Source organism: Xiphophorus maculatus, chromosome 2 (genome assembly GCF_002775205.1).
Source record: "Xiphophorus maculatus strain JP 163 A chromosome 2, X_maculatus-5.0-male, whole genome shotgun sequence".
In the NCBI taxonomy this organism is placed as follows: Eukaryota; Metazoa; Chordata; class Actinopteri; order Cyprinodontiformes; family Poeciliidae; genus Xiphophorus; species Xiphophorus maculatus.
The window spans coordinates 21591770-21614979 of record NC_036444.1 but is presented as its reverse complement, the minus strand read 5'-3'; the positions used below and the strand labels follow the sequence as shown (position 1 = coordinate 21614979).

Below are 23210 nucleotides of genomic sequence, written 5' to 3'. Positions count from 1 at the left end.
ACAGCAATCCCTCATACTGAGCATGCATGTTGCGACAGTAGAAAGTAAAAACTGCCCTTTAACAGGAAGTAACCTCCAGCAAAACCCGGAAGTACCAACTGCCAACTGCCAAGATCAATTAGGGGTTTGAGACAACAGAGCAAATACACAAAATAGGTACAGACTTTCTATGTAAATGAAAAGTAAGCAGGAAGTCTTTCTGGGCGAATCAGTCCATGTATACAGTTATTTAGATATTATCATGTATGACAATATTCAAATTAATTTAATTGATATTTTACATTTATCAACAAGTGCATTTTAATTTTTATGTGAATATTTTATAAGCGATAAATCATTTACTGAACTGTGGCACAGCTCAGTAAATGAACCTCCATACAAAGTAAGTTATATTGATGTTTTGATTGGTGTTCTGTCACAGCTTAGGCAATTCTCCTCATAATTGATGTCTCGTCTGCTCAGTTTACAGCGCTGTTAATTTTTACAAAAGCCTTTCATCAGTGTTGTCACATTTATTGCCGTTGTGATTACATCAAATGCGATTGGCTGAACAAGGATCACGTGACCAGCCCACCAGACTGGAGTTTCCACGACAGCTGAAAAGCTGTTAATGCGTGTTTTTTCCCCCCCACCTGTACCGTTGATCATTTCTAACTCCTCAGGGGCCTAGTTTTGTACAATGGGAGACAAGAAGAGTCCCACAAGGTAAAAGCTTCGCTGGTATGTTTCAATAATGACTTTAACGGGCTTTTAGTGAGCAGAAAGCACGGTGAATGGATGGAGCTGTGTGGTACTGAAAGTGTTCATGGCGGCAGACTGCTGCTTTAGTGTGAATGTGTGGCTGCTTTCCGTGCCTCCCTGACCGCTTCAGGCCAGGAAATGGTTTCCCAAGCAATTAAATACTGTGTTTCTTTTTCATATGGCGGCCAGTGTTTTAAAAAGCACAGCTGTCGTTGTTAAAATGTCCGCTGCCTGTGACTGTTTGTTTTTGTTTGTGTCTGAAGGCCGAAGCGGCAGTCCAAGCCGTTCACCGACGATGGGTACTGGGACTGCAGCGTGTGCACGTTTAAGAACAGCGCCGAGGCGTTCAAGTGCTTGATGTGTGATGTCAGGAAGGGAACGTCAACCCGGTGAGTGCAGAGACTTTAACACGGAGAAATCCGCCTTTACGTGGCTCTGACTAAAGATGCGTGAGAGATTTAAATTAGATAATGAAGCACACCTTGGTTGTACATCTTGGCGTAGCTATTAAGGGTTAGATTGTTTTATCTTTTGCTAGAAGATTGTTTTTTTTCACGATCATATATACCCTAATCCAGTTTAGCTTTTATTTTGTGAATGTGGATGCTTTATTTGAAATAAAAATACAGTGTTTGTAATCCCAGAACTGTGAGCACTTTTGGTTTTTGATTTGTAATATCTTATGCACACATGTACACTTACAGTTAATAATACATTACATTTGTTTTTAGGTGGATTGTTTATTAGGCAGCAAATCAACAATCCAGACATTGGGATGATTTGAGGCAGTGTTCTACTACATTAGCGGGTATGACGACTTTCTGCAGGATAATGTGCCATGCCACAAAGCACATTCAGAAAGAGTTTGAGGAGGCTTGCACTTGGCTTTTAAATTTCCCAAATCTCAAATTTAGTCAAGTGTGTCTGGGCTGGACATCGATCCAATGCTCCCCTTACAACTGGCATGGCTTTAAAGAATCAGCTGTTCACATCCTGGTATGAGATACCACAGTGCACAAACACAGAAAATACAGTGTATGCCTCAATGCAAAGAGGGAATTCAAACATTTTTATGCAGGTGATTGTAATGCTACGTCTGAATCGTCTAAGTGTTAGACGATTGCTGAAGGAGGGCAACAGCTATTCCTACTAAAATATTCTAGGATAAGCATTTTTTTTAAAATCTTTTGAGTAAAACAAAAATATACTTTTTAAATCTAGTGGGGGTCTTCAAGAAAATATGCCTACCATATTAGCTGTTGTCCCCACTATTTTATTCTTCTTAGAGTAACACTGAGTGTGTATTAAGTTGATAGTAATTTGTTGATTATAAGTCAGGCTACCAGTCCAGGCAGCCAGCTGGCTAAATAAATATGCTCACAGCTTGGCAAGCGTAGCATTAAAGCAGTTTTAGCTCTATTAAAAGTGATAGTTGTTCCCTTAGTTCAGGGGTGCCCACAGTCGGTCCTCAAGGGCCGGCATCCTGCATGTTTTAATTCTCTCCCTGGTTTAACGCACCTGGATCCAATGATGGCTCGTTAAAAAGCCTAAGAAGAACATTGACATGCTGAGAAGATTGCTGGTACCACCAGGGAGAGAACTAAAACATGCAGGATGCCAGCCCTCAAGGACTGACTTTGGGCACTCCTGCCTTAGTTTCTGTACCAGGACTGTTTATGACAGGGGTCTCAAACTCCAGTCCTCGAGGGCCGCAGACCTACAGTTTTTAGATGTGCCACAGGTACAAAACACTGGAATGAAATGGCTTAATTACCTCCTCCTTGTGTAGATCAGTTCTCTGAGCCTTGCTAATGACCTAATTATTCTATTCAGGTGTGGTGCAGCAGAGGCTCATCTAAAAGTTGCAGGACTGTGGCCCTTGAGGACTGGAGTTTGAGACCCCTGGTTTATGATGTTCTTGTCTGGAAACATTTCCAAACAGCTGGTTCTTTCTTGTTATTGGAGGGAAAAGTAGTCATTGTAAATAGGTTATCATCCTTAAATGTTCAAAAAACAAATGCAACAGTATCTATTTTAATGGAAACATTTCGTTTACCAGAGGTGTCAAACTCCAGTCCTCAAGGGCCAGTGTCCTGCAACGTTTAGATGTGACTCTGCTGCACCACACTTGAATAGAATAATTAGGTCATTAAGGCTCTGGAGAACTTATCTACACAAAGAGGAGGTAATTAAGCCATTTCATTCCAGTGTTTTGTACCTGTGGCACATCTAAAAACTGCAGGACAGCGGCCCTTGAGGACTGGAGTTTGACACCTGTGCTTTAGACCAGCGTTTCCCAATTCCGGTCCTCAGGCCTCCCTGCTCTGCATGTTTTAGATGTGCCTCTATTCCAGAGCAGCTGATTCAAATGATTGCATGACCATCAAGTGCTGCAGAAACCTGTTGATCACCCATATATTCAATCCAGGTGTGTAGCAGAAGGGAAACACCTAAAACATGCAGGGCAGGGAGGCCTGAGGACCGGAATTGGGAAACGCCGCTTTAGACCTCTGCTGTTGGCTTAAAGCAGGGGTGCCCAAAGTCGGTCCTCTTCTTCTTTTTTTATGGCGGTTGGCAAACAACTGGTGCATTACCACCACCCTCCAGATTGGAGTATGGATCAAATGTTTACCTATTATAATCTCCCCATAATGCCCGTTCAAAGTCGATCCTCGAGGGCCAGCATCCTGCATGTTTTAGTTCTCTCCCTGGTTTAACGCACCTGGATCAAACGATGGCTCGTTAGAAGGCCTAAAAACACTGACGTGCTGAAAAGGTTGTTACTACCAACAGGGAGAGAACTAAAATGTGCAGGATGCCAGCACTTGAGGACCAACTTTGGGCACCCCTGGCTTAAAGATTTGACAAAAGGGTAAACTCAGAAACATTCACTTCATTTCCCCGCTGTTGACAGGTAGTCTGCTTTGATTGTTGAATCATAGCTGCTTATTCTTTGAATATGTTCCACTTGACATCTCTTGAACACCTGCACGCCCACGGCTCTTTGCTTGGGTAACGGATGATGACGTTTGTTATTGTCACAACAACAGACATTGATTAGCTCCCTCAAGGAGGTTTTGATTTTATTCCCAACAGAAAAGGAATAAATGTACAGTGTGATCATAGTTTTAATGTTTTCTCATCACCACCTCAACATAAGAATTGACATTATGTTTGATTCTCTGCAACAAGGTGGGATAAAAACTTAAGTTACCCTTTTTTAAAGGAATTGTTTTATCAAGCTAGTGACACAACATGCAAGCTCTGTTTGCTTTGTGCTACATTGACCCGATAGTATTGTTTCCATTCCTTGTGGCAGTAATAATTTCTGTTGACCTACCAATTTTCTTTCATTTATTGTAAATTTAGCCAGAAATTAGCATTTGTTGGAACAAACCCTTTGCTATTTGTGGCCACAGTGAAAGTAGCATGTAAACATGTTCCCTATAGCTACAGTTTCAGTAATGTGCATAAGAGTTGTTTTTAGAGAAATATAAGTGAGGTAAGAATACATTTATTTTATTTCCATACATTTCCAAGCATTGGAAACAATTCAGCTTTGAATGTAAATTAAACATCAGGGAAAACAATTTAATTTACCACTCAACAGAAGGTGAGAGGGATGTTTTTTTTTGTTTACCACATCAAACAGTTATGGCATAAACTGGAAAAAAAAGCCTCAAGATTTGTAAAGTTATGTTGGTCATTTAAGCACAGTTTCTAAGAACTACACATCTGTATTTCTGCAGATCCTCTGCATTCTGTGGTTTTCGCCTCCAAAGCATGTTTAATTTCCCCTCACAAGTTTACTACTTGATTAAGGTCTGCGGATTAGGCTGGCCTCTCCAGAACATTAATCTTGTTGGTCTGGAGCCAAAATGTTGTTTACTTAATGGTGTGTTTCAAAGGCATTTCCTTCTCAGAATAATGCAGCATGACCCCTTCAAATATTTCATGTAATGGTGAGGCTTAACACAGTACCATAAGAAACAACCAGATAGCATTATAACTGAGCTACCATGTCTTGAATCAGAGATTGCCTGACAAACTGTCCTCCAACTTTTTGATGTACCTCTGTTTCAGCACACCTGAGTTAGATAATAAGGTCATTAGCTGGACTCTGGAGAACTTGTCTGCACACAGTTGATTGAGGTTTGTTGCACCAGTTGCAGGATACTGATTTGCAGACAGGAATTCACTATAACCAGCAACATTTGCTGCCATTACTTCAGTGGCAACTGTTTGATGTATGTTTTCCACAGGATATACTGTGCAGATTTAATTTTCAAAAGGATCTTATTGTTTCTGTTACACTGAGTCAGCAGCAAGCATGTCATGCCTTTTTCATGTTTCCCAATAGTCTTCTATACCTACTGGTAAAGAATTTGCTGTGTACACAGAGTATTGGAATTATTGTATATAAAAGAAAAAAAACTTGGATGTTTACTGATGAAAGGTCATGAGAAAAATATTGCAATTTTCCATAAGAAAAGCCCTACCTTTTCTGACATTGCAAAGTTAGAAATCTGTAAGAAAAAAAAAAGTTTTCTAAAATTGTCAAGTCGTTTGTGACGATGCTGAAAGTCCTTGTAAAATTGAGAAGGCATATTTCAGCAGATGTGTATTTTTATTTCCTTTATATTTTTTCTAAAGGTTGATGGTTAGTGAAGTGGCAGATTCAGGCTATTTTCCTGTATCAGAACGACCTCTCCTGGGTGCAGACTTCCTGCAGCCAACTTGCAGATTCTTCCTCACTGTCTCAGGCGTGTATTCTGGATCCCATTCAAATCATTCATGCCAACTCTTCAGCCAGGATATGTCATTCTAAAACAGGAAATGAGGCATTTTGGACACAACTGTATAACTAAATGGAAAGTTTTAAAAAAATATATATATATTTTTTTCCTCTGTCCTTTTCAGAAAGCCACGACCCGTTGCTCAGCTTGTTGCACAGCAAGTAAATCAACAGTTCGCATCGCCGACGCATCCCAAAAAAGAGAAGAAAGAAAAATCCGAGAAGGACAAAAGTGACAAAGATCCAACACTGAAAAAGAAAAACCAGAAAAGGATGAGGTAATTATTAAAATCTGAAATATTTAGTGTCCTCTCTAAGCAGTCTTCATTGACCCGTTTGTTTTGCTCTTTCAGCAGGCCCAGGTTAAAGAACGTAGACAGGAGCAGTGCCCAGCATCTGGAGGTCACGGTCGGAGACTTGACTGTAATTATCACAGACTTTAAGGAGAAAGTTAAATCCACATCTTCCTCAGTGAGCGCTGCCTCAGCAGACCAGCACAGCCAAAGTGGCTCGAGCTCCGACAACACTGAGCGAGGAGTCTCCAGGTGCTCCTCGCCCCGCGGGGAGACTTCGTCGATTAATGGAGAGACTCACTAGCCCCCACGCTCCCAGTTGGCGTAACACACTGATCTGCACTCTCCACAGTCTCAGTCAGAGAATAAACTTCAACATGCACATTTTTCTTCATATAAAACCTTAAATGTCAGTATGATAGCATCCACTTCCATTTGAGGTTGTACATTTCTCTGCCTTCCCCATGTTTTACCCTGTGTGATCGGTTCCAGGCTCTCCTGCAGCTATCATGATGAACTGAAAATGGAGCAGTAGCATTAAAACTCGGATGTCTGTGTGTAGCCATGCCACATTTCTTGGTGCTTCAACAGTGTTGCATCAGCGTCACAGACTGATTGTTGCTGCACACAATAAATAATTAGGTCATGGTGAAAATGTGAAGAAATCATCTCGGAATATATTTTTTTTTTCTCAACATAATTTGCACTTGTTGCCAATCTTGTGTTAGTAACAATTTTTTTTGCATTATTTTCATGTTTGTGTTATAACACTGTTGGTTACCTGCCTTTTCCGGCACACATTTTATGCCATTGAATGCAATAACTGTTTTACCGTCTAACATCTAAATACAATTTTACTAAGCAAGCTTTGCCCTCAGTTTGTAGACACAAGTCTGATTTAATCTATAGAATGGTTTATATTGTAAGAAATTGAATAAAATGAATTGTAGATATATTAATGTTTCTGATTTTATTTTTTTATGGAAGATTTACAATTGTGATGTGTCTGGTACTTGCATATTTCCTTGTTCAGCAGTCATCTCCAAGCTTTGCAGTTTACATTACATTTCTTAACACCTGTACTTCACAGTTAAAATTCTGTTAAAGTTTTATGATAAGCCCTCTCAATTTAATATAAAGTAATGCCCAATCAAAGGTTTTGGGAAGTTTCACAGAGTGTGGCATTTTGCTGGGTTCAGTGCTTTAACGTGCACCCTACAGTGGCATATTCAGGACGTGGGTAAGAACTGTTGCATTATTTTGTTTTGTTATATCAGAGACAGTGTCAGAAGTATCCTATCTGAACTAAGGTAATAAAAATACATTTTAAAAAGGCTAAATGGTTGCCTGACATCTTTTCAGATTTTTTTTAATAGCGTTCTCAATATTCGAGAGGTTACGAGAATGAGTGGAGAGGTTACTTGAAGAACAGAATGCCAGGATTGGAGTCACTGTAGGCATTACAACCAGATTAAGACCAGATGACAGATACAGTCAGGTATGGTTTAAGTTGCACCAATTGGGTTCTGTGCTGCTGCGCCTATGCACCCATTCAACATTTGTTCCCTGGCAAGCAAAACTGAACTTCTGCAACTTAAAAAAACTTTGAGGCTGCCTTCTGTTTCATCAGACTGTGGGTTTGTGGGCACATTCCAGACTATGTAAATTGCAAATCTTCCAGCTGTTTTTTGAATGTTGGTATACTGATGTCAGTTCTAGGAAAGTCATGCAACCTTCTTATATTAAAACTGTAAAATTGTTTCATTCATAGTCTAACAGACAGGGGGGGGGAACGGTCTCCCTAAGCACTGGTCCCAAAACAATATTCAGGCAGAAACTAGAAACTTCTAAGCCTCAGGTTTAGGACTGTGAGGAAGTGGGAATAGGAGTAAAAACAAAAGTTACAGATCTGCATTAAAAGCAGATATGGGGACACAGGATGAGGCCTTTTAAGTTTTTATGTATATAATATCTGTGCGGAAACCCCACGTGAAACGGAAGTTAAGATGTATCGTTTACTAGCAGAAAGGTTGGTCCTGATTCTGATATTAGCTCGTCAGTAAAAGTTGGCTAACCTTGTGTACAGTACACACCTTATGGAGGTCTGTGTGTACAAAGGTTGGCACTTGGCAGACAGTCCTTGTTAACAGGCAGGAACACGTGTAACAGCGGTGGGCGGAGCGGAAAACTATAAACACCAACTACGGCTCACTTCTACTAGCTATGATTTAACTGCTATAGCCGCTAGTACCACACATGGTACCTAGCTAGGATCTGAAAAAAATGTGTTTTTTTTCCACAAAATAACTGATGCGCAAAATGCGATGCTATCCACACGCTTATCTCCTGTGCACGGCATTTACATTCTTCTCCTTGCTGTATGTGTACAGTCAGCTTGCCTCCACCTTGGAGGACAGGGACGAGCGGTCTGGAGGAGGCAGGATATCCGGCAGCAGCAGTCATGACGCCGGGCACACTCTCAGGAAAAGACCAGGAGTGTTAGGCCTCCGGGACCGAGAGTGGGGACAGAACAGGTACCTTTTAGCAAGCCGTGACTTTTTGTGTGTGTGACAATTAACATAATTCGTAACAGTGAGCTTTGGATGTTATTTAATCCTCCTAGTGTTTAGCTCATTAACTAATAAGATAATGCTTAAAGTTTACAAGTCATACAGGTACATTTTCAGTTATATATCTGTTGCCAGTTTGAGTATATATTCTGAAAATTGTGGTTATGCATGCTTTATATTAAATCAACACCAGTGCTAACATTGTAATTGACAGGCTTAATGTGAATTCTAACTACCCCATTAACGTCAGCTTAATGCTGGATTTAGCGGACAGCCATCTGTTAATGAACTTTAGAAGATATTTCAGCAACAATCTGATCTCTGAAAGCTATGTTCAAGAAGTTGATTACTAACTAAAGATAAAAAAAGACCATGTTTTTATTCTGTCAGGTGTAAATCACTGTCAGTCTCTTACTGGAATCCATATTGGAGACTACCTGCTGATGATGTTTGTGGAGTGAACTGCTTATTGGAATCACCTCTTGGGTATGATTTGATTTTGTGAACATCTAAGATTATTAGTGATCAATTTTCATTAGAATGAAGGAAGTCCCCAGGCATGTCCAGCTTTCATACTGTTCCCTGTGATGATTTTTGAATTACTGACAACCAATGTACATGAAATTGCCAGGCTGTGTCACAATACTGTGTACTTATCGGTTTAGTTCCATGAATCACATTACTAGTCAATGATTGTTAAATATTCTTCAACACAGCAAAATCTTATCCGTCTGTGGTTTATTATATGAGCTAACATCCATTACAATGAGATTCATCATAATTCAGTTAGTCACACCCTACCTCCACCCTATTTCAGTGATAAATTGTGGGCTTGATTTTTTTTCTGTCACTCATTTTTGAAGGAATCAGTACAGTGCCTTGTGTATTATTAATTGTTGAATGTTTCCACATATTGTCATGCCACCGATAGAAACTTCAATGTGTCCTACGTAATGAGCAAAGTAGTGCATAAAATGAGACATGAAAAGCTGGTTGTTAAAGCGGCATTCATTTGTATTCAGTCTTCCTGAATCAGTTGTTTCTTGAACCTCCTGTTGTTACTGTTAATTTTTCAGGTTAAGTCTCTACTCTAGACCTTTGCTTAGTCTTCTTTGCAAAAACCAATTAAGCTCACACAGATTAGATGGAGAGTATCTTAGAATGTCAATTTTCAATTTGTTATCCAAATCTTCAGTTTGATTTAGGTTTGGTCTTTGACGGGACCTTTCTAACACAATTTCCTCCAAACCATTTCATTGTAGCCACGGCTGTGTGTTTAGGGTAGCTCTACTGCTTACAGGAGACTCTCCACCTCAGTCTCAAGTGCTTTTCTTTTTTGCCTTTATTTCATAACCCCGCTTTAGATTTCTCCTCAACTTTATCGCTTGTCCTTTTGCTGTGTTCACTCTTCATGAGGCATTTTGTTCAATAATGTTCTCTTGAAAAACTTCAAACGCCTTTAGGAAACTTAAGTGGGATTGAATTACACATAGGTGCACTCTGTTTACTAGCCACTTATGAGGGGAATGGGTTCGACTTGATTCTTTTTAGGGGTATCAGATTAAAAAGTTAGACATTTTTGAAATTTTCTTTGAAATTTTGGAAACAATAATGCACTTTTTTGTGTTTATCTGTCCAATAAAATCTGAAGAAGGTACATTGAAGTGTGTGTTTGAAATGTGACAAAATGTGAGAATGACAGATCGGTGTTAATATTTCTTTAAGGCACTGTTAATCACTGTAGGTCTTTAGGTTTCTCTCAGTTTAGTCAGTATTCGTATTATTAAATGCAAATTTGAGGTTGTGTATGTTCAAGTTCTCACATAAATAAAAAAAACTAAATTGTCCTTAAATTGCTTGTAAATAAATTACTTAATTTTTTATAAGAAGAACTTTTACAACGCATCCATTAACTCTTTCACCACTCCTGTGTGGGTCGTGGCGTTAATTAAGCCAAGGGTTTTTATAATCGCGTTGCTGTAAATGCCTGCTTAATCTTTTCTGCTGTAAAATGACTAAATGTATGACTGATGTAATCATGTCTTGGCTGTTAGTGAGAAGTTGAGCTCTGCTACAAAAGAACCTAAAAATGACAGAAGTCACCTAGCCGTGGTGGCCTGCGGTGCCAGGCTGGAGGAAACTCTCACCATGCTGAAGTCTGCCGTCCTCTTCAGCAGAAAGCCTGTGCACATCCACATCTTCGCCGAAGATGATCTGCATTACGGCTTTAGAAATGCTGTAAGTGTGCATCCCACCAGCAGGGAAACTTTCAAAGTCCTAGATTTGCCCCAAAAACCTTTATGGCCCTGAGGCTGGAGTGCATTTTCAATGTCTTGATAGACTTAATTGTTGAAATAAAAACAAATCTAGAAGACGGTCATCTATCATTGATTTGTTGCACCTTGTAATTCCTCCGTTCGTGTTTCCTGATAGTTTGGGATTAGCTTTAGTGAATTATTGTTCTGTGAATGGGCATTGGTGCTTGCAGCAAAACTCAAACTCAGTTGTCTTATTTCTGGATATTCTTTGCTTCTCCAATGGTTTTATAAAGGTCTTTTTATGTTTGAACTCTAAAACATTTTAAAATGAGACATTCGAAGCACAGTAACGGACAGATTTCTGTGTCCTATTTTCATCCCTCAAGATGGAAATGTGGCCTGTGGCAATCCGGACAAGGTTTACATTCAACATCTATCCAATCATGTTTCCTGAGGAGAACGCAAGCGAGTGGAAAAAGCTTTTCAAGCCTTGTGCCTCTCAGAGGCTGTTTCTGCCGGTAGGTCTAAAGTCGTTTTAATCAGAAGATATTCATCAGAAACTCTTTATCTTTTTAGAAATTCTAATATTGTTTTCTGTTTTTTTTTTTTTCCCCAGCTAATCTTAAAGCAGGTGGATTCTTTGCTTTATGTAGACACAGATATTCTTTTTCTGCGTCCAGTGGAAGACATCTGGGGCCTACTTTCTCAGTTTAACGTGAGCCAATTGGCTGCCATGGCACCGGAGCACGAGGAGCCTCGTATTGGCTGGTACAACCGTTTCGCTCGTCACCCTTACTACGGCAAGACGGGCGTCAACTCAGGGGTCATGCTCATGAACATGACGCGCATCAGGGAAAAATTCTTCAAGGTAAAGAGTGTGATACCTACTGTCGTCTGTAGAAATATTGACCGGGCGTGCTTTATTAATGAAGTATTTATTGGAAGCTTTGGCAGCAGTCTGTTACGCAATTGATTTGTGTTGCTAATTTTTGGCCTCAGATGGTTTGAATATGGTTATGTGATTGTTCAATCAGTTAATGACTGAAAAAGTGACATGGATGTTTAATAATATTTTAACAAAATACCATTTCCAGTGGTTCTGCTGCAGTACTCGGATCAAACAGTTGAGGTCACTCTTGTACTTTAGCTTAAAGTTCCTTCAGCTTGCATAGGCTTCTCCAAAACAACTTCCTTGATGTAAAAATGACTTAAGAAAAAGACTGACTTGCCTGAAAAGCAGATTTGTTGGTTTCTTGACGTAAATTGCTATAAATTCTTGGGTTGCTGTTTTTTTTTTCCCCTCACTTTAGAATGACATGACAGCTGTAACGCTCCAGTGGGGGGAAATTCTGAAGCCTCTTCTTCAAAAGTATAAACTCAATATCACCTGGGGGGACCAGGATCTTCTTAACATCATATTTCATCACAACCCTGGTATGTGCGACCTTATTGTTGTATTGTTTATTGTATCGCATATGTTGGGAGTTTCTGTTGTTTGTTTTGTAGTAGACTGTTATTAAAGAAGCAAGTTTATGTCTTGTTTATTTATTTTTTGTTCCTCTGCAGAAAGCCTGTACGTGTTTCCCTGCCAGTGGAACTACCGTCCCGACCACTGTATCTATGGCAGCAACTGTCAACAAGCTGAAGAAGAAGGTGTCTTTATTCTCCATGGTAACAGAGGAGTTTATCACAACGACAAGCAGCCTGCTTTCAGAGCCGTCTACGAGGCAATCAAACAGGTAGAAAGACACCATTATAGTTAAAAAAATTAAATAAAATCATAAAGTTTGTTCAAAAATCATGATGGAGCAAAAAAAATATCCTGTGTAAGGTGAAATGAGTTGATGAAATTCTCTGGTTCTGTTTTCTTAGAGAGCAGTTGCATGCAGTGGCAATTTTTGATATGTCCTGGAGGGCTGTCAAATGCACTCAAAAAAAAAAAAAAGATGTTGGGCTCCAATAAACCCATTGCAGCGTGACATCACAAGCAGCTGCTCCGCCCTTCAGTCTCCCTCTCGTTGGGAACAGAGTCACACTGCTGCGTTAAAGAAACTCAAAGCGAACTCTTAGAAGGGAATGAAAAAGCGAGGGGAACATTTTTCTCTCTTGGGGTCCGTTTGAAGCTTTAGAAAATCTCCTAAGGGCCAGCTGGTTGGAGCTGCTTCTCGCTAGCCCAGGTCCCAGCGGCCTCAACAGTGAGCCAGTCTGCTTTAGATTTTAAATGTTGGGCCTTTTTAGTAATAATCATCTGTAAAGTTTTCTCTCAAAGGCAGCATTCAAAGCATTTTTACCGCAGTAATTCAAACAAATTAAAGGAGGGGGAGCGCAACCCTGCTCGCTTATTATTATGCATTGCATTTACTTGCAGTTGGATAACTGATATGTACTCATTTAAACACAAATCGAGATGGTTTATTGGGTCACACACCACAGTGTGATTAAGTGTAGTCATATTTTTAATGTTCCAACCCTAGTAAGTATATAAATACAAATAAGTAGACTTGTCTGTCCATTTCTCTATGTAGCAAAAATTGTTTTTATGAAGCACAAGACCTAGCATCAAGCAGATCAGTGTTCCACTCAGAGCGCAATGTGTGCAAGAACCTCCACTGATCGTGTGTGTGTGTAAGCTATTTGGAGAAACGTTTGCTAGTCATTTTCTTATCAATAGGCGCTTCAGGCTGTGCTTTTCTATTACGGATGCATCCGCCCACCGGAGCAGAATCGATATTCTGCTAAATATTTCCTTTATCATATTTATGTTCTCCAAAGAAAGGGGAGATGCATCTTTCGAGACTCCACCACAGAAGTGGTTACATCTGTCAAGTGACAATATCAGACGTCATTTGCACAGTTTGATTCACCTTTTAAAACAAAAGGTTAAATACACATTATTTTTACACCTTCTGCCGCTGAAGGCAGCTTTGTGATGTGTGAACATAGACGGGTGTAATTTAACCGGGAAGCACAGCTGCTGTCCCACGGGGTGTGTTGTAATCTTTCCTGTTTCGCTTCGTGTTGCGGGATCTCGGATGGTCACAGCAGCAATATAATCTGGAAGGATCCAGCTGGGATACACAGCAGTGAGAAATGGAAGAAGACAGGAAAAATGAGCTCATTCTCCTCTGCGAAGGAGGACACAGCTTGTTCTTTTTTTTCTCCTCACTACCTCACACCATAGGCAGCGTCTGCTAGAAGTGACCTTAAGGTACAGCATGCTCTGAGCTGAACTTTGCTGGCAGGAAGTTGGAGCTCAGCTGTTATTTTGCTTGTAGTGGTAGTCAGGAACAGGTGAAGCTAGATGAGGCGAAATGCATGTTGTCATCCATTTCTGCGAGAGATGAGACGTGATGGAGCTGCTGCCTCACTCGCACCGAATGTCTTTTGTTTTGATGGAGTTGAAAATAAGACTGCATTTCAAGGACGAAACAGAGGACAAGCACTTCTGTAATAGCAGTGGAATAGATAAACAAAAATAAAAGATAAAATCAAACTTAGTGCACTGATGGTATCTTTTGTTTTTTGGGTTTTTTTTAGGGCTGACATTGCATTATAAAATGAAACAGCCACGACAGCATAATGGCTCCACGTGCAATCGCAAATATATTTTAATTTGTCTTTGCCAAATAAGACTTGGGTTCCAGTTAGTAGGTTCATGTGAGCAGAATGTTCTTATTCCCTTGGAGATGTTTCGAATCATAATCTGATCAATTTAATCTGATTACTTTGTATGTGCCCCCTGCCACATCAATGTTTGATCAGTCCATAACCTGCATCATATCCATATCCCTCAGAGCACAGAGCCTTACTTTGGTTTCTGCCTCTCCATAAAAGCTTTTTCCACCCACAGCCACCCTGTTCTGCACTGTCAGCTGTGTGCCGAGAGCATCCAGTGTAAAGCAGCAGCGTGTGTTGCAAGGCGTCATAAAAACCGGTGTTAAAGCTCACACATGTCTCCAGAATAGGATTGATATCACATTCCTCACATAGCCTTGTTTTAGTAACAGTAGAGTGAAAGGGCTTTTGCAATTAAGCAAAAGTTCCTGCTTAATTGCCGATATCATAACCACCTTCATGTCTTTAAGGTTGACATGTTTGGATCAGATGGTTATCAAACGGACACAGCTGGATATTTGAACCTGTTAATATACAAGTTTGATATGAAAACCCACACTCATGTGCTCATAGTTTGTGTTTTTGAAATTTATTGAAATAATTTCCCTCTGGAACAAGAACAGGTAAATTTACAAAGATAGGTATGGTGACATTCATACCATTTGTAGAAGGGAAGGGACAAAATCTACACAATTCTAAAAAGTGAATTTAAGCTCTGCAGACCAAAAGAATATGCATCATTTTCATTCTCCTAGAATATAAGTGATGGTCAACATAACCCTTGTTGTGTTACATTCATCGGTTCAAACATATTTTTTTGGCTTAGCAAGCATTCATTGTATTGACTGCCCTGCGATGATCTCAAAGGCTCAGCATATTCCACATCCCGAGTAAGGAGGTAAATTGGCCTGAAGTCTCTCAGTCTCTCTTCATTGTTGCTCTTTTTCGATCCCTCTTTGTTGATTTGAGCTCACTGGTCAACCTGCGGGCAGCAATCCATGAGAAGAGGAGGAGCAGCGTCATTAGGCGGGCTCCATCCATTACCAGGACAGGCCTTACCTGGCCACTATCAATGCAGGCAATGTTCTCAGCCATTAAGTAAACGAGCAGGCTTCATTATGAGGCACTCGGCCAGCTTCATCAGTCTCCCCAGCAGCAGAGAAGCACATACTGCTCATATTAGAGTCCTTGGATTTTAGGGTCTTTGTGGAAGGAAAAAAAAATAGCTTAATTCATCAAGCAAAAATTGGTCTTTGTTGCAAAATTATCCCATTAGTTCAGAGAACCACCACGCTTTCCATCCTTTGTTTCCCTCATTGTCTTGAAGTTTATTATCCGCCCTTCTTTCTCCATTTCCCTCGGTACCCTCCCACTTTGTTCCCACTTGTTCCTTTGAGAACAACATCCTAAAGCAGACGGTTCTGGGAAGAACTCCTATTTCCATCTCTCCAAGAGCTCCTTAGTGAGCCCTGCTCCCAAGGCAGGCTCTCTCACTCGGCAGAGGAGCTTGCAATAAAGGCCACTACCATTACTGAGCCAAGCTCACTGAAGAGTTGTAAAATTTTTAGTGCTGATGCTAGTTTGAGACATCATGATGGCTGTGTGGACAACGTAACAGCCACATCCACATAAAAATCGATAGGCGGCTGTTAATGGCACTATATTGCCTGACGCAGTGTATGAAAGATAATAAAGAAACAGTTTTGAGTAATGTGATGCTTTGCCAAACTGGAGTCAAATAAGATGCTGTAAAATACTTGTTCCTTTTATTTACTGGAGCTATAAACGATTGCTTCTCCTCAATGTGAAAGTGAAAGGCCAGCATCTTTATCTTGTCACACTAGATGGTAGGAACCTTGGTTTCCCTGCTGGCTGGAAATCTGGAAGTTTTATCTTTGCTCTTGGAGTCAGACGGCAAGGAATATATGAGGAAGCATATTAGAAATGCTGCAGATGTTGCTTTGTCTCATACTGCCATTCTTTACTAACTCCATTTCTGTTCTTGTGATAGATATTCATATTCCACATACAATGTTAGTTGAGATATGCAAATTACTCTCTTGAATTGACAGAGACCAAATTCATGATGTGGATGCGTTATTAGTTCGTATAAGCCAACATATAGAACAACACCTAAATATATATCAGTAAAGTGCCTCTTAAGGAAGCCTGCTCATTTACCTAATGGTTAAGAACATTACCTGCATTCATAGTGGCCCGGTTAGGCTTCTCCTAGTAATGGATGTAGACTGGCTAAGGACACTGTTTCTCCTCTTCCCATGGACTGCTGCCTGTATGTTGACCAGTGAGGTCAAATCAACAAATTGGATTGAAACAGAGCAACAATTAAGAGAGACTAAGAGATTTTAGGCTAATGCTAGAGGTGGATGCGGGTTTCTAAAGATGTAGCGTTATGATCCTGTTGTGGCCCACTCAAACTTAGGGTAGACCATTGAGTTGATAGTTATCCAGCCAGTCACTACCACCCTCCACAAGGAGGGTAGGGCATAAAAGCATGTTGAAAAAGAAGCTGGTTGTCCACAGAGCGATGTATCCAGGCGTGTTAGAGTAGAATGGTTGGAAAAGGCGCTTAGGAAGCAAGGATTATTGCAGCACTGACAAGATTCTGGAAAAAAAGACCCTTCAACCATTTGGAGGAAGATTCACAATAAATGGAAGTAATTGACACCAAACACAAGGAACAGTATACAGTGGCAACCCCTGCAATAAAGGACCTATTCAGTACATAGGTTACGTAGTCCTCCTTATGTTAAGTCAACCTTGAACAAGAGGCAACATCAGAAGTTTTTTACCTGTACTAAAGTGAAAAAGAATTGGACTGTAGCTTTGTGAATCAAAAAATGTTAACTTTCCATTTGGGGTCTCTCACTGTTGTTCTAGATTGATAAAGAGTCTGCCTTATTTCATAAGAATCAACTGATCCAATAATTAAAAGCATGGAATTTGATTGCACTGTTTTCCAAGTCTTGATAAGTATAGAAAAAATATATATTTTTCTGACTTTATTACTTGTCCCGTTGCCTGTATAAATAATCCCATCTCTTACCAACCACAGTTGTTACGTAAATGGTAACCATGGTAACCATTTGGTTGTAAGTGGTGAAAACATGCTGTTGTCAAGTAAATGGTTGCCAAATGGAAGTGGGTTGGGACAAAATGTTAAAATGTGGGTACCAATTGGAGCATGAATTGTTGAATTGGTCCCAGACCCTCTAGAAACCGAACCGTAGAATAAAATAATATCTTCCTTGTCAGATTTCTGACAACATAATGATAACCCATCCATGTTTCTTCTGACCCCAGTACTCCTTTGGCGAGGACATGGAGAGCTCCCTGCTTCAGCCACTGGAAGCGGCGTTGCAGGCAACTACGCATTCCTACTGCGGCCGATCCAGCCACTTGTTTACCAAAAGGTTAAGAGAGAGCATCAGGCTTGTTTAACCAGAAGACATGGCTAGGATCGCAAGCTAATATCATTCCAGTGCCTGATGCTTGTTGACTGATGTTCCTCCTGTGGAGATGACCTACTGGATGATGTAGTTAAGACCAAACGGTAATTTGTTTACATTGTGTATGCTGAGATTGTACGTTGAGATTATGTGAATGGGAAAATAATGAGCAGAATGTGTTTTATTTTTACACATAGATAGTTTTGGTACATATCTGTCTGATGTAGACACAATAAGGACACAGATACTTTCTCACTTTTCCTGGAAAATACACTGTCTTCACTTTGCCCGGCAGAGATTACAGACATGATGCTGATAAGGACAACAATCTCTGTTTTCAATGACAATCACAATTTTTTTTTTTGCTTTTATATTCAGAGAGAGCTTGAAAAGAAGTAAAGACATTTATTTGTTTTGAGTTTCATGAGAAAACAACATTTTGACCTAAAGAGAGTTTATTTAGTATTTTAGATTCTTAATATAATTCTGCACAAGTATTTCCTTTCTTGGTTTTGGTTAAAGACTTAAAGGTTCTCTTGATTAAACATTTCATATTAATCGGATCAGTATTTATTGGACATCTATGATGTTAACTTGGAAGTATTTGTGGGTATTATTTCAAACACTCCGCTCTTCTTCATTTATTGCATATTTTATTGGACATGTCTTGTTTGTGTTTATTGCTGCCCAAACAAAATCCGTTTGTGTAACTGATGTAACTTCAAAGGGACTGTGCTCTGACATCAAACCACCAAACATCATGAGGAATTTAATGACGTACTTGATTATGTTTGCTTTAAAACTGGAAAATAATATTGAATGTTTAGGAAACATTTTAAAATAAATCGAAAAAAATATTTCTACTGCTTCTGTTGTTTTAATTTAGAATATATAGGCTTAACATGTTTTAACATGTTAAAATGGAAAGTCAAAAACTGTCGGACCTGCAGGTTGGAAGACTAAAAAGTTTCTTCAAACTTCTCTACAACAAAACAAACAGCAGTTGTTTGTTTTGCTGTAAAGCCGTGTTTGACTGGATAATACATTCACCTACCACTTTATTAGGCGCATGAGCCTAGCCAATCATACAGCAGCAGCTCTGTGTGTTTAAGTTCCGAGATACGAAGAAACAGGATTGTATTTACTAAAAACGTGGAGTGATTGGTGATGTTAGGTCCGTGTATTTTCAGGCAGTTATTTTTTTTTTTTTTGTTTGAAATGAAAAATGAAAAAACAAAAAGACTTGTTTTTTTGTTTTTTGTTGGGAAATCGGATAACGAGCCGTTATCCGATTTCCGAATAAACGAAAAAATGAGTCTATTTTCATTTTTCATTTCAAACGAAAAAACTAACTGCCTGAAAATACACGGACCATGTAAGTTCACCCACAAAATCCTCCCAGGTTTCCAGAGAAATAATCTGGCGATATATCCATTGACCATCTGCTATATAGATGTAAGTACCCTAGAAAGACACCAGTAGCTCAAAGGCTACTTGCTACGTCTATGACTAAGGTGTGCAGAACACCGTCTGGACTGGAGGCGGTCTCATGATTGGAGAATATTTCCTTGGCGCACTTTTGCGTCTTTGTAATCTGAGGCTGAGCATTGTTTGACTGTCGTATTTGGTAGAAATTTTGCTGATGATCACATCCTCTGATGGTAACGCACCCTATCATCTTCTTGTTGCTTCTTGAGTATAATGAGTTTGCTGTACTACAATGATCTCCAAAGTTAACCAGATGATATATATATATATATATATAATGTCATTTTGGACCAAAATCACTAAAGCAATATTTATTCATCTTGTTGAGTGTATGCCACAAAGAACCAAGGTAATTCCTATAAGACATAGGGTAAAAGCAAAGTGGCTAATGAACACCATGAATACTTGCACAATATAAAAAACTCTGCAGGGTTGTAACATTGAATAAATGTTCTTCCTGGTTTAGACATAACCTTTCCAAGTAATGGGGAATATGGATAATTGGTTATGTTTACTTTCACAGATAATCTATGAGTAAAATAGTAATCTGAGGCTGACAGTTTCTTGTTTTCATTCAATCTATATAATTTTGACTTTTCCACCCTAAACACTGTGCCTACTTGTTGCTCATTCCTGCCACACTGAGACCGAGCATAGACTCAATCCTTGAAGGGTGCAGTGAGCTGAAAATGAGAAATCAATGCAAGAGGAGTTGAGAAACTGTTGTTAGATGGCCAAAAGAGGAGCTGATGTGTCTGGGTCGGCAGCCTGTGGCTCTTCATTTCGCAGACGCATCGACGGACGTGCCCCGAATTGGCAACGGTTCTGTGTGATGAATTTAAAATGGACTCTATGCTAAGAACCAGCTTGATGTATCCATGTTCTTGTCAAGGAGTCGCTTAGTGTGCAGCAAGTGTGGAAAAGGTTTGAAATAATTTCAGAAAAGTGATCATACATCTACCTCTGAATCTGTAAATCAATGGCAAATGAGTGTAAAACAAAACTGCAGCAAGTCCTATGGATTTATCAGGAAATTAATGATTTTATTGTGTTGTACGTTTGCTGCAAATGCCCGTTAGCTCTTTTTGTCCTTCTGTCCGTGCTTAGTAAAATGACACAGTGTCTGAAAAAATCTTCCAAAATGAGCTTTTGCTTAACTCCAAAATAGGATTTGTTGGATGCTGTAAAAGCATTGCCAACTTTCTTTCTACTTATCTTCAGGAGATTAAGCATTAAGAGTGGCCTATTTATCTCACATAACGAGCTCATACATCTGGAGGGAAATTCCCGGTGATGGTGAATATATTTAAGCGCAACCCATTTAAAGATAAATGTTTTTTTTTTTCTGCTTAAAAATACAAAGTGTTTTCTGCTTTTAGGTGGACAGGCTATTGCTGCCTCAGCCTGCTTTTACTCTCCCTGAGTATGATGGTGATTGAGACCTCATCCGCCAATGGATTATTCATGTTACAGCCTGCTCTGCCTGCTCCCCATGTGGTACTCAGCAGGGATTTAAACACCTGAAATCGTTTAAAAACAACCAGGGCCAAAGGGAATCAGTACAAAGCAAAAATAAAAAAATTAAGGATAATACAATGTTTGGAATTTAAAGACATCAACATTGGAAAGGAAGCAAGAATAAGATACATTGGAGTTGTAGCAATTCTCACTTTTAATTTTCTTAAGCAGCTTTTTACAAATTTTACACAGGTATCCCAAGCCCTTGAAGTTTAAAAAAAAAATCCTGTCTGCAACTTAAACCTGCAAGGCATAAGATTTATGATAGACAAACAAAGTAATGCATTTTTGTCCGGTAGATAAAAAGGATTTTCATATTTATTATTCTTTTCTTATTAAATCACACAGTGATGGATATGCCCAGGACAGACTGAATAATGGCAGTGTAGAAGATGACCACAGCTGCTCCTGTGGAAGGTTGTCCTGCTAGAGTTTCCTCAGGAAGTTTAATTTGAGCCGGGTTTTCCTCCAAAAAGTATCTTACGTGTGACGACTATTTCAGGTCCGACGAGAGAATTGTTGTTAGGAACCGGAAGTGGCCCACTGTAGAGGGTGAGTTAGTATTTTATTTATGGTGATGTAGATTTCTTTTTTTTAGTTTCATAAAGAGAGATCTTGTTTGCCTAAAACTTGGGGAAATCAAATTTTTCTGTGTCAGTGTATTATAGGATAAAATATAAACAATTAATGCATACGACAATCACAGGTGCAATATAAGATTCAGTGTGGTTAAGGCGAGGCTCCAACAAGCCGAGCCATTGACTGGGCACGCAGACAGTATGATAAATATATACCAGTGTGCTTCTGTAATTGCCCAAAAACTAGTTATACACTGCCTGGCCAAAAAAAAAGTCGCCACCTGGATTTAACTAAGCAAATAGGTACAAGCCTCCTATTGGATAAATACTGCATAGGCAATTATCTTTCAGCTGGCAACAAGTTATTTAACCCCAGCTGATGCAATGAGTAACTCCTCATTTCTTAAACAACCATGGCAAAAGACACATCCTGTGGTCATGGAAAAGGCGTTAGTCTGTTTAAGAAGGGTCAAATCATTGGCATGCATCAAGCAGAGAAAACATCTAAGGAAATTGCAGAAACTACTAGAATTGGGTTAAGAACTGTCCAACGCATCATTAAAAACTGGAAGGATGGTTGGGAACCATCGTCTTCCAGGAAGAAATGTGGTCGGAAAAAAATCCTGAATGATCGTGATCGGCGATTACTTAAACGTTTGGTGAAATCAAATCAAAGAAAAACAACAGCAGAACTCAGGAGTATGTTTAATTGTGAACGCAAAAGCATTTCCACGCGCACAATGCGAAGGGAACTCAAGGGGTTGGGATTGAACAGCTGTGTAGCCGTAAGAAAACCTCTAATCAGTAAGGCTAACCAGAAAAAAAAGGCTTCAGTTTGCTAGGGAGCATAAAGATTGGACTCTGGAGGAATGGAAGAGGGTCATGTGGTCTGATGAGTCCAGATTTACCCGGCTCCAGAGTGATGGGCGCATCAGGGTAAGAAGAGAGGCAGGTGAAGTGATGCACCCATCATGCCTAGTGCCTACTGTACACGCCTGTGGGGGCAGTGCTATGATCTGGGGTTGCTGCAGTTGGTCAGGTCTAGGTTCAGCAACATTGTGTGCCCAAAGAATGAGGTCAGCTGACTACCTGAATATACTGAATGACCAGGTTATTCCATCAATGGATTATGTCTTCCCAAATGGAACGGGCATATTCCAAGATGACAATGCCAGGATTCATCGGGCTCACATTGTGAAAGAGTGGTTCAGGGAGCATGAGACATCTTTTTCACACATGGATTGGCCACCACAGAGTCCAGACCTTAACCCCATTGAGAATCTTTGGGATGTGCTGGAGAAGGCTTTGCGCAGTGGTCAGACTCTCCCATCATCAATACAAGGTCTTGGTGAAAGATTAATGCAACACTGGATGGAAATAAATCTTGTGACACTGCAGAAGCTTATTGAAACAATGCCACAGCGAATCCAGGCTGTAATCAAAGCTAAAGGCGGTCCAACAAAATATTAAAGAGTGTGACCATTTTTTGGTGGTGACTTTTTTTTTTGGCCAGGCAGTGTATCTTAGAAACATTAACCTTCGATGTCCTATGAAGCACTTGAGATTGCCTGGTGCTATATAAATAAATTTGCTTTGCCTTGACAGTTATTTGCTAATCAAACTAAACAGGCTGAAATTTTTTTCTTTCCCTAGCATCCACTTCTCCCCTCTCTTCCTTTCCCACAGCCAAAATAATTTAACCAGCGAACATTTTGATCAATAATACATTTTCCAACAGTGCTGAGACAAGTATAATTGCGCTGGTACGTCAGGGCTCAAAACAATTATTGTGATTTACCATGCAGCATAAGTTATGTATGGATCATTTAGTATAATGCTGAGAAGTAAATTTGCCTCTCTTAGCAGAAGAAAATTAGAAATATC

General features: G+C 39.7%; 2 protein-coding genes across 3 annotated transcripts; both read left to right on the top strand.

Moving 5' to 3' along the window:
* The first annotated feature begins 567 nt into the window (after nt 1-567).
* yaf2 (YY1 associated factor 2) lies at nt 568-6784 on the top strand. Its single transcript, XM_014473793.2, has 4 exons — nt 568-705; nt 1005-1130; nt 5662-5814; nt 5890-6784. Exons 1-4 carry the CDS (start codon nt 680-682, stop codon nt 6131-6133), a joined length of 549 nt encoding a protein of 182 aa, XP_014329279.1. The 5' UTR covers nt 568-679; the 3' UTR covers nt 6134-6784.
* Nucleotides 6785-7935: 1151 nt separating this feature from the next.
* Nucleotides 7936-18591, top strand: LOC102234757 (glucoside xylosyltransferase 1). 2 transcript variants are annotated; one of them, XM_014473845.2, is made up of 8 exons: nt 7938-8363; nt 8790-8885; nt 10454-10637; nt 11044-11175; nt 11274-11525; nt 11968-12091; nt 12224-12396; nt 17597-18591. In XM_014473845.2, exons 1-8 carry the CDS (start codon nt 8140-8142, stop codon nt 17732-17734), a joined length of 1323 nt encoding a protein of 440 aa, XP_014329331.2. In that variant the 5' UTR covers nt 7938-8139; the 3' UTR covers nt 17735-18591. The 2 variants fall into 2 exon arrangements, with proteins under 2 accessions (XP_023182310.1, XP_014329331.2); XM_023326542.1 differs by lacking the exon at nt 8790-8885 and having other exon boundaries at nt 7936-8363.
* The last annotated feature ends 4619 nt before the right edge of the window (nt 18592-23210 follow it).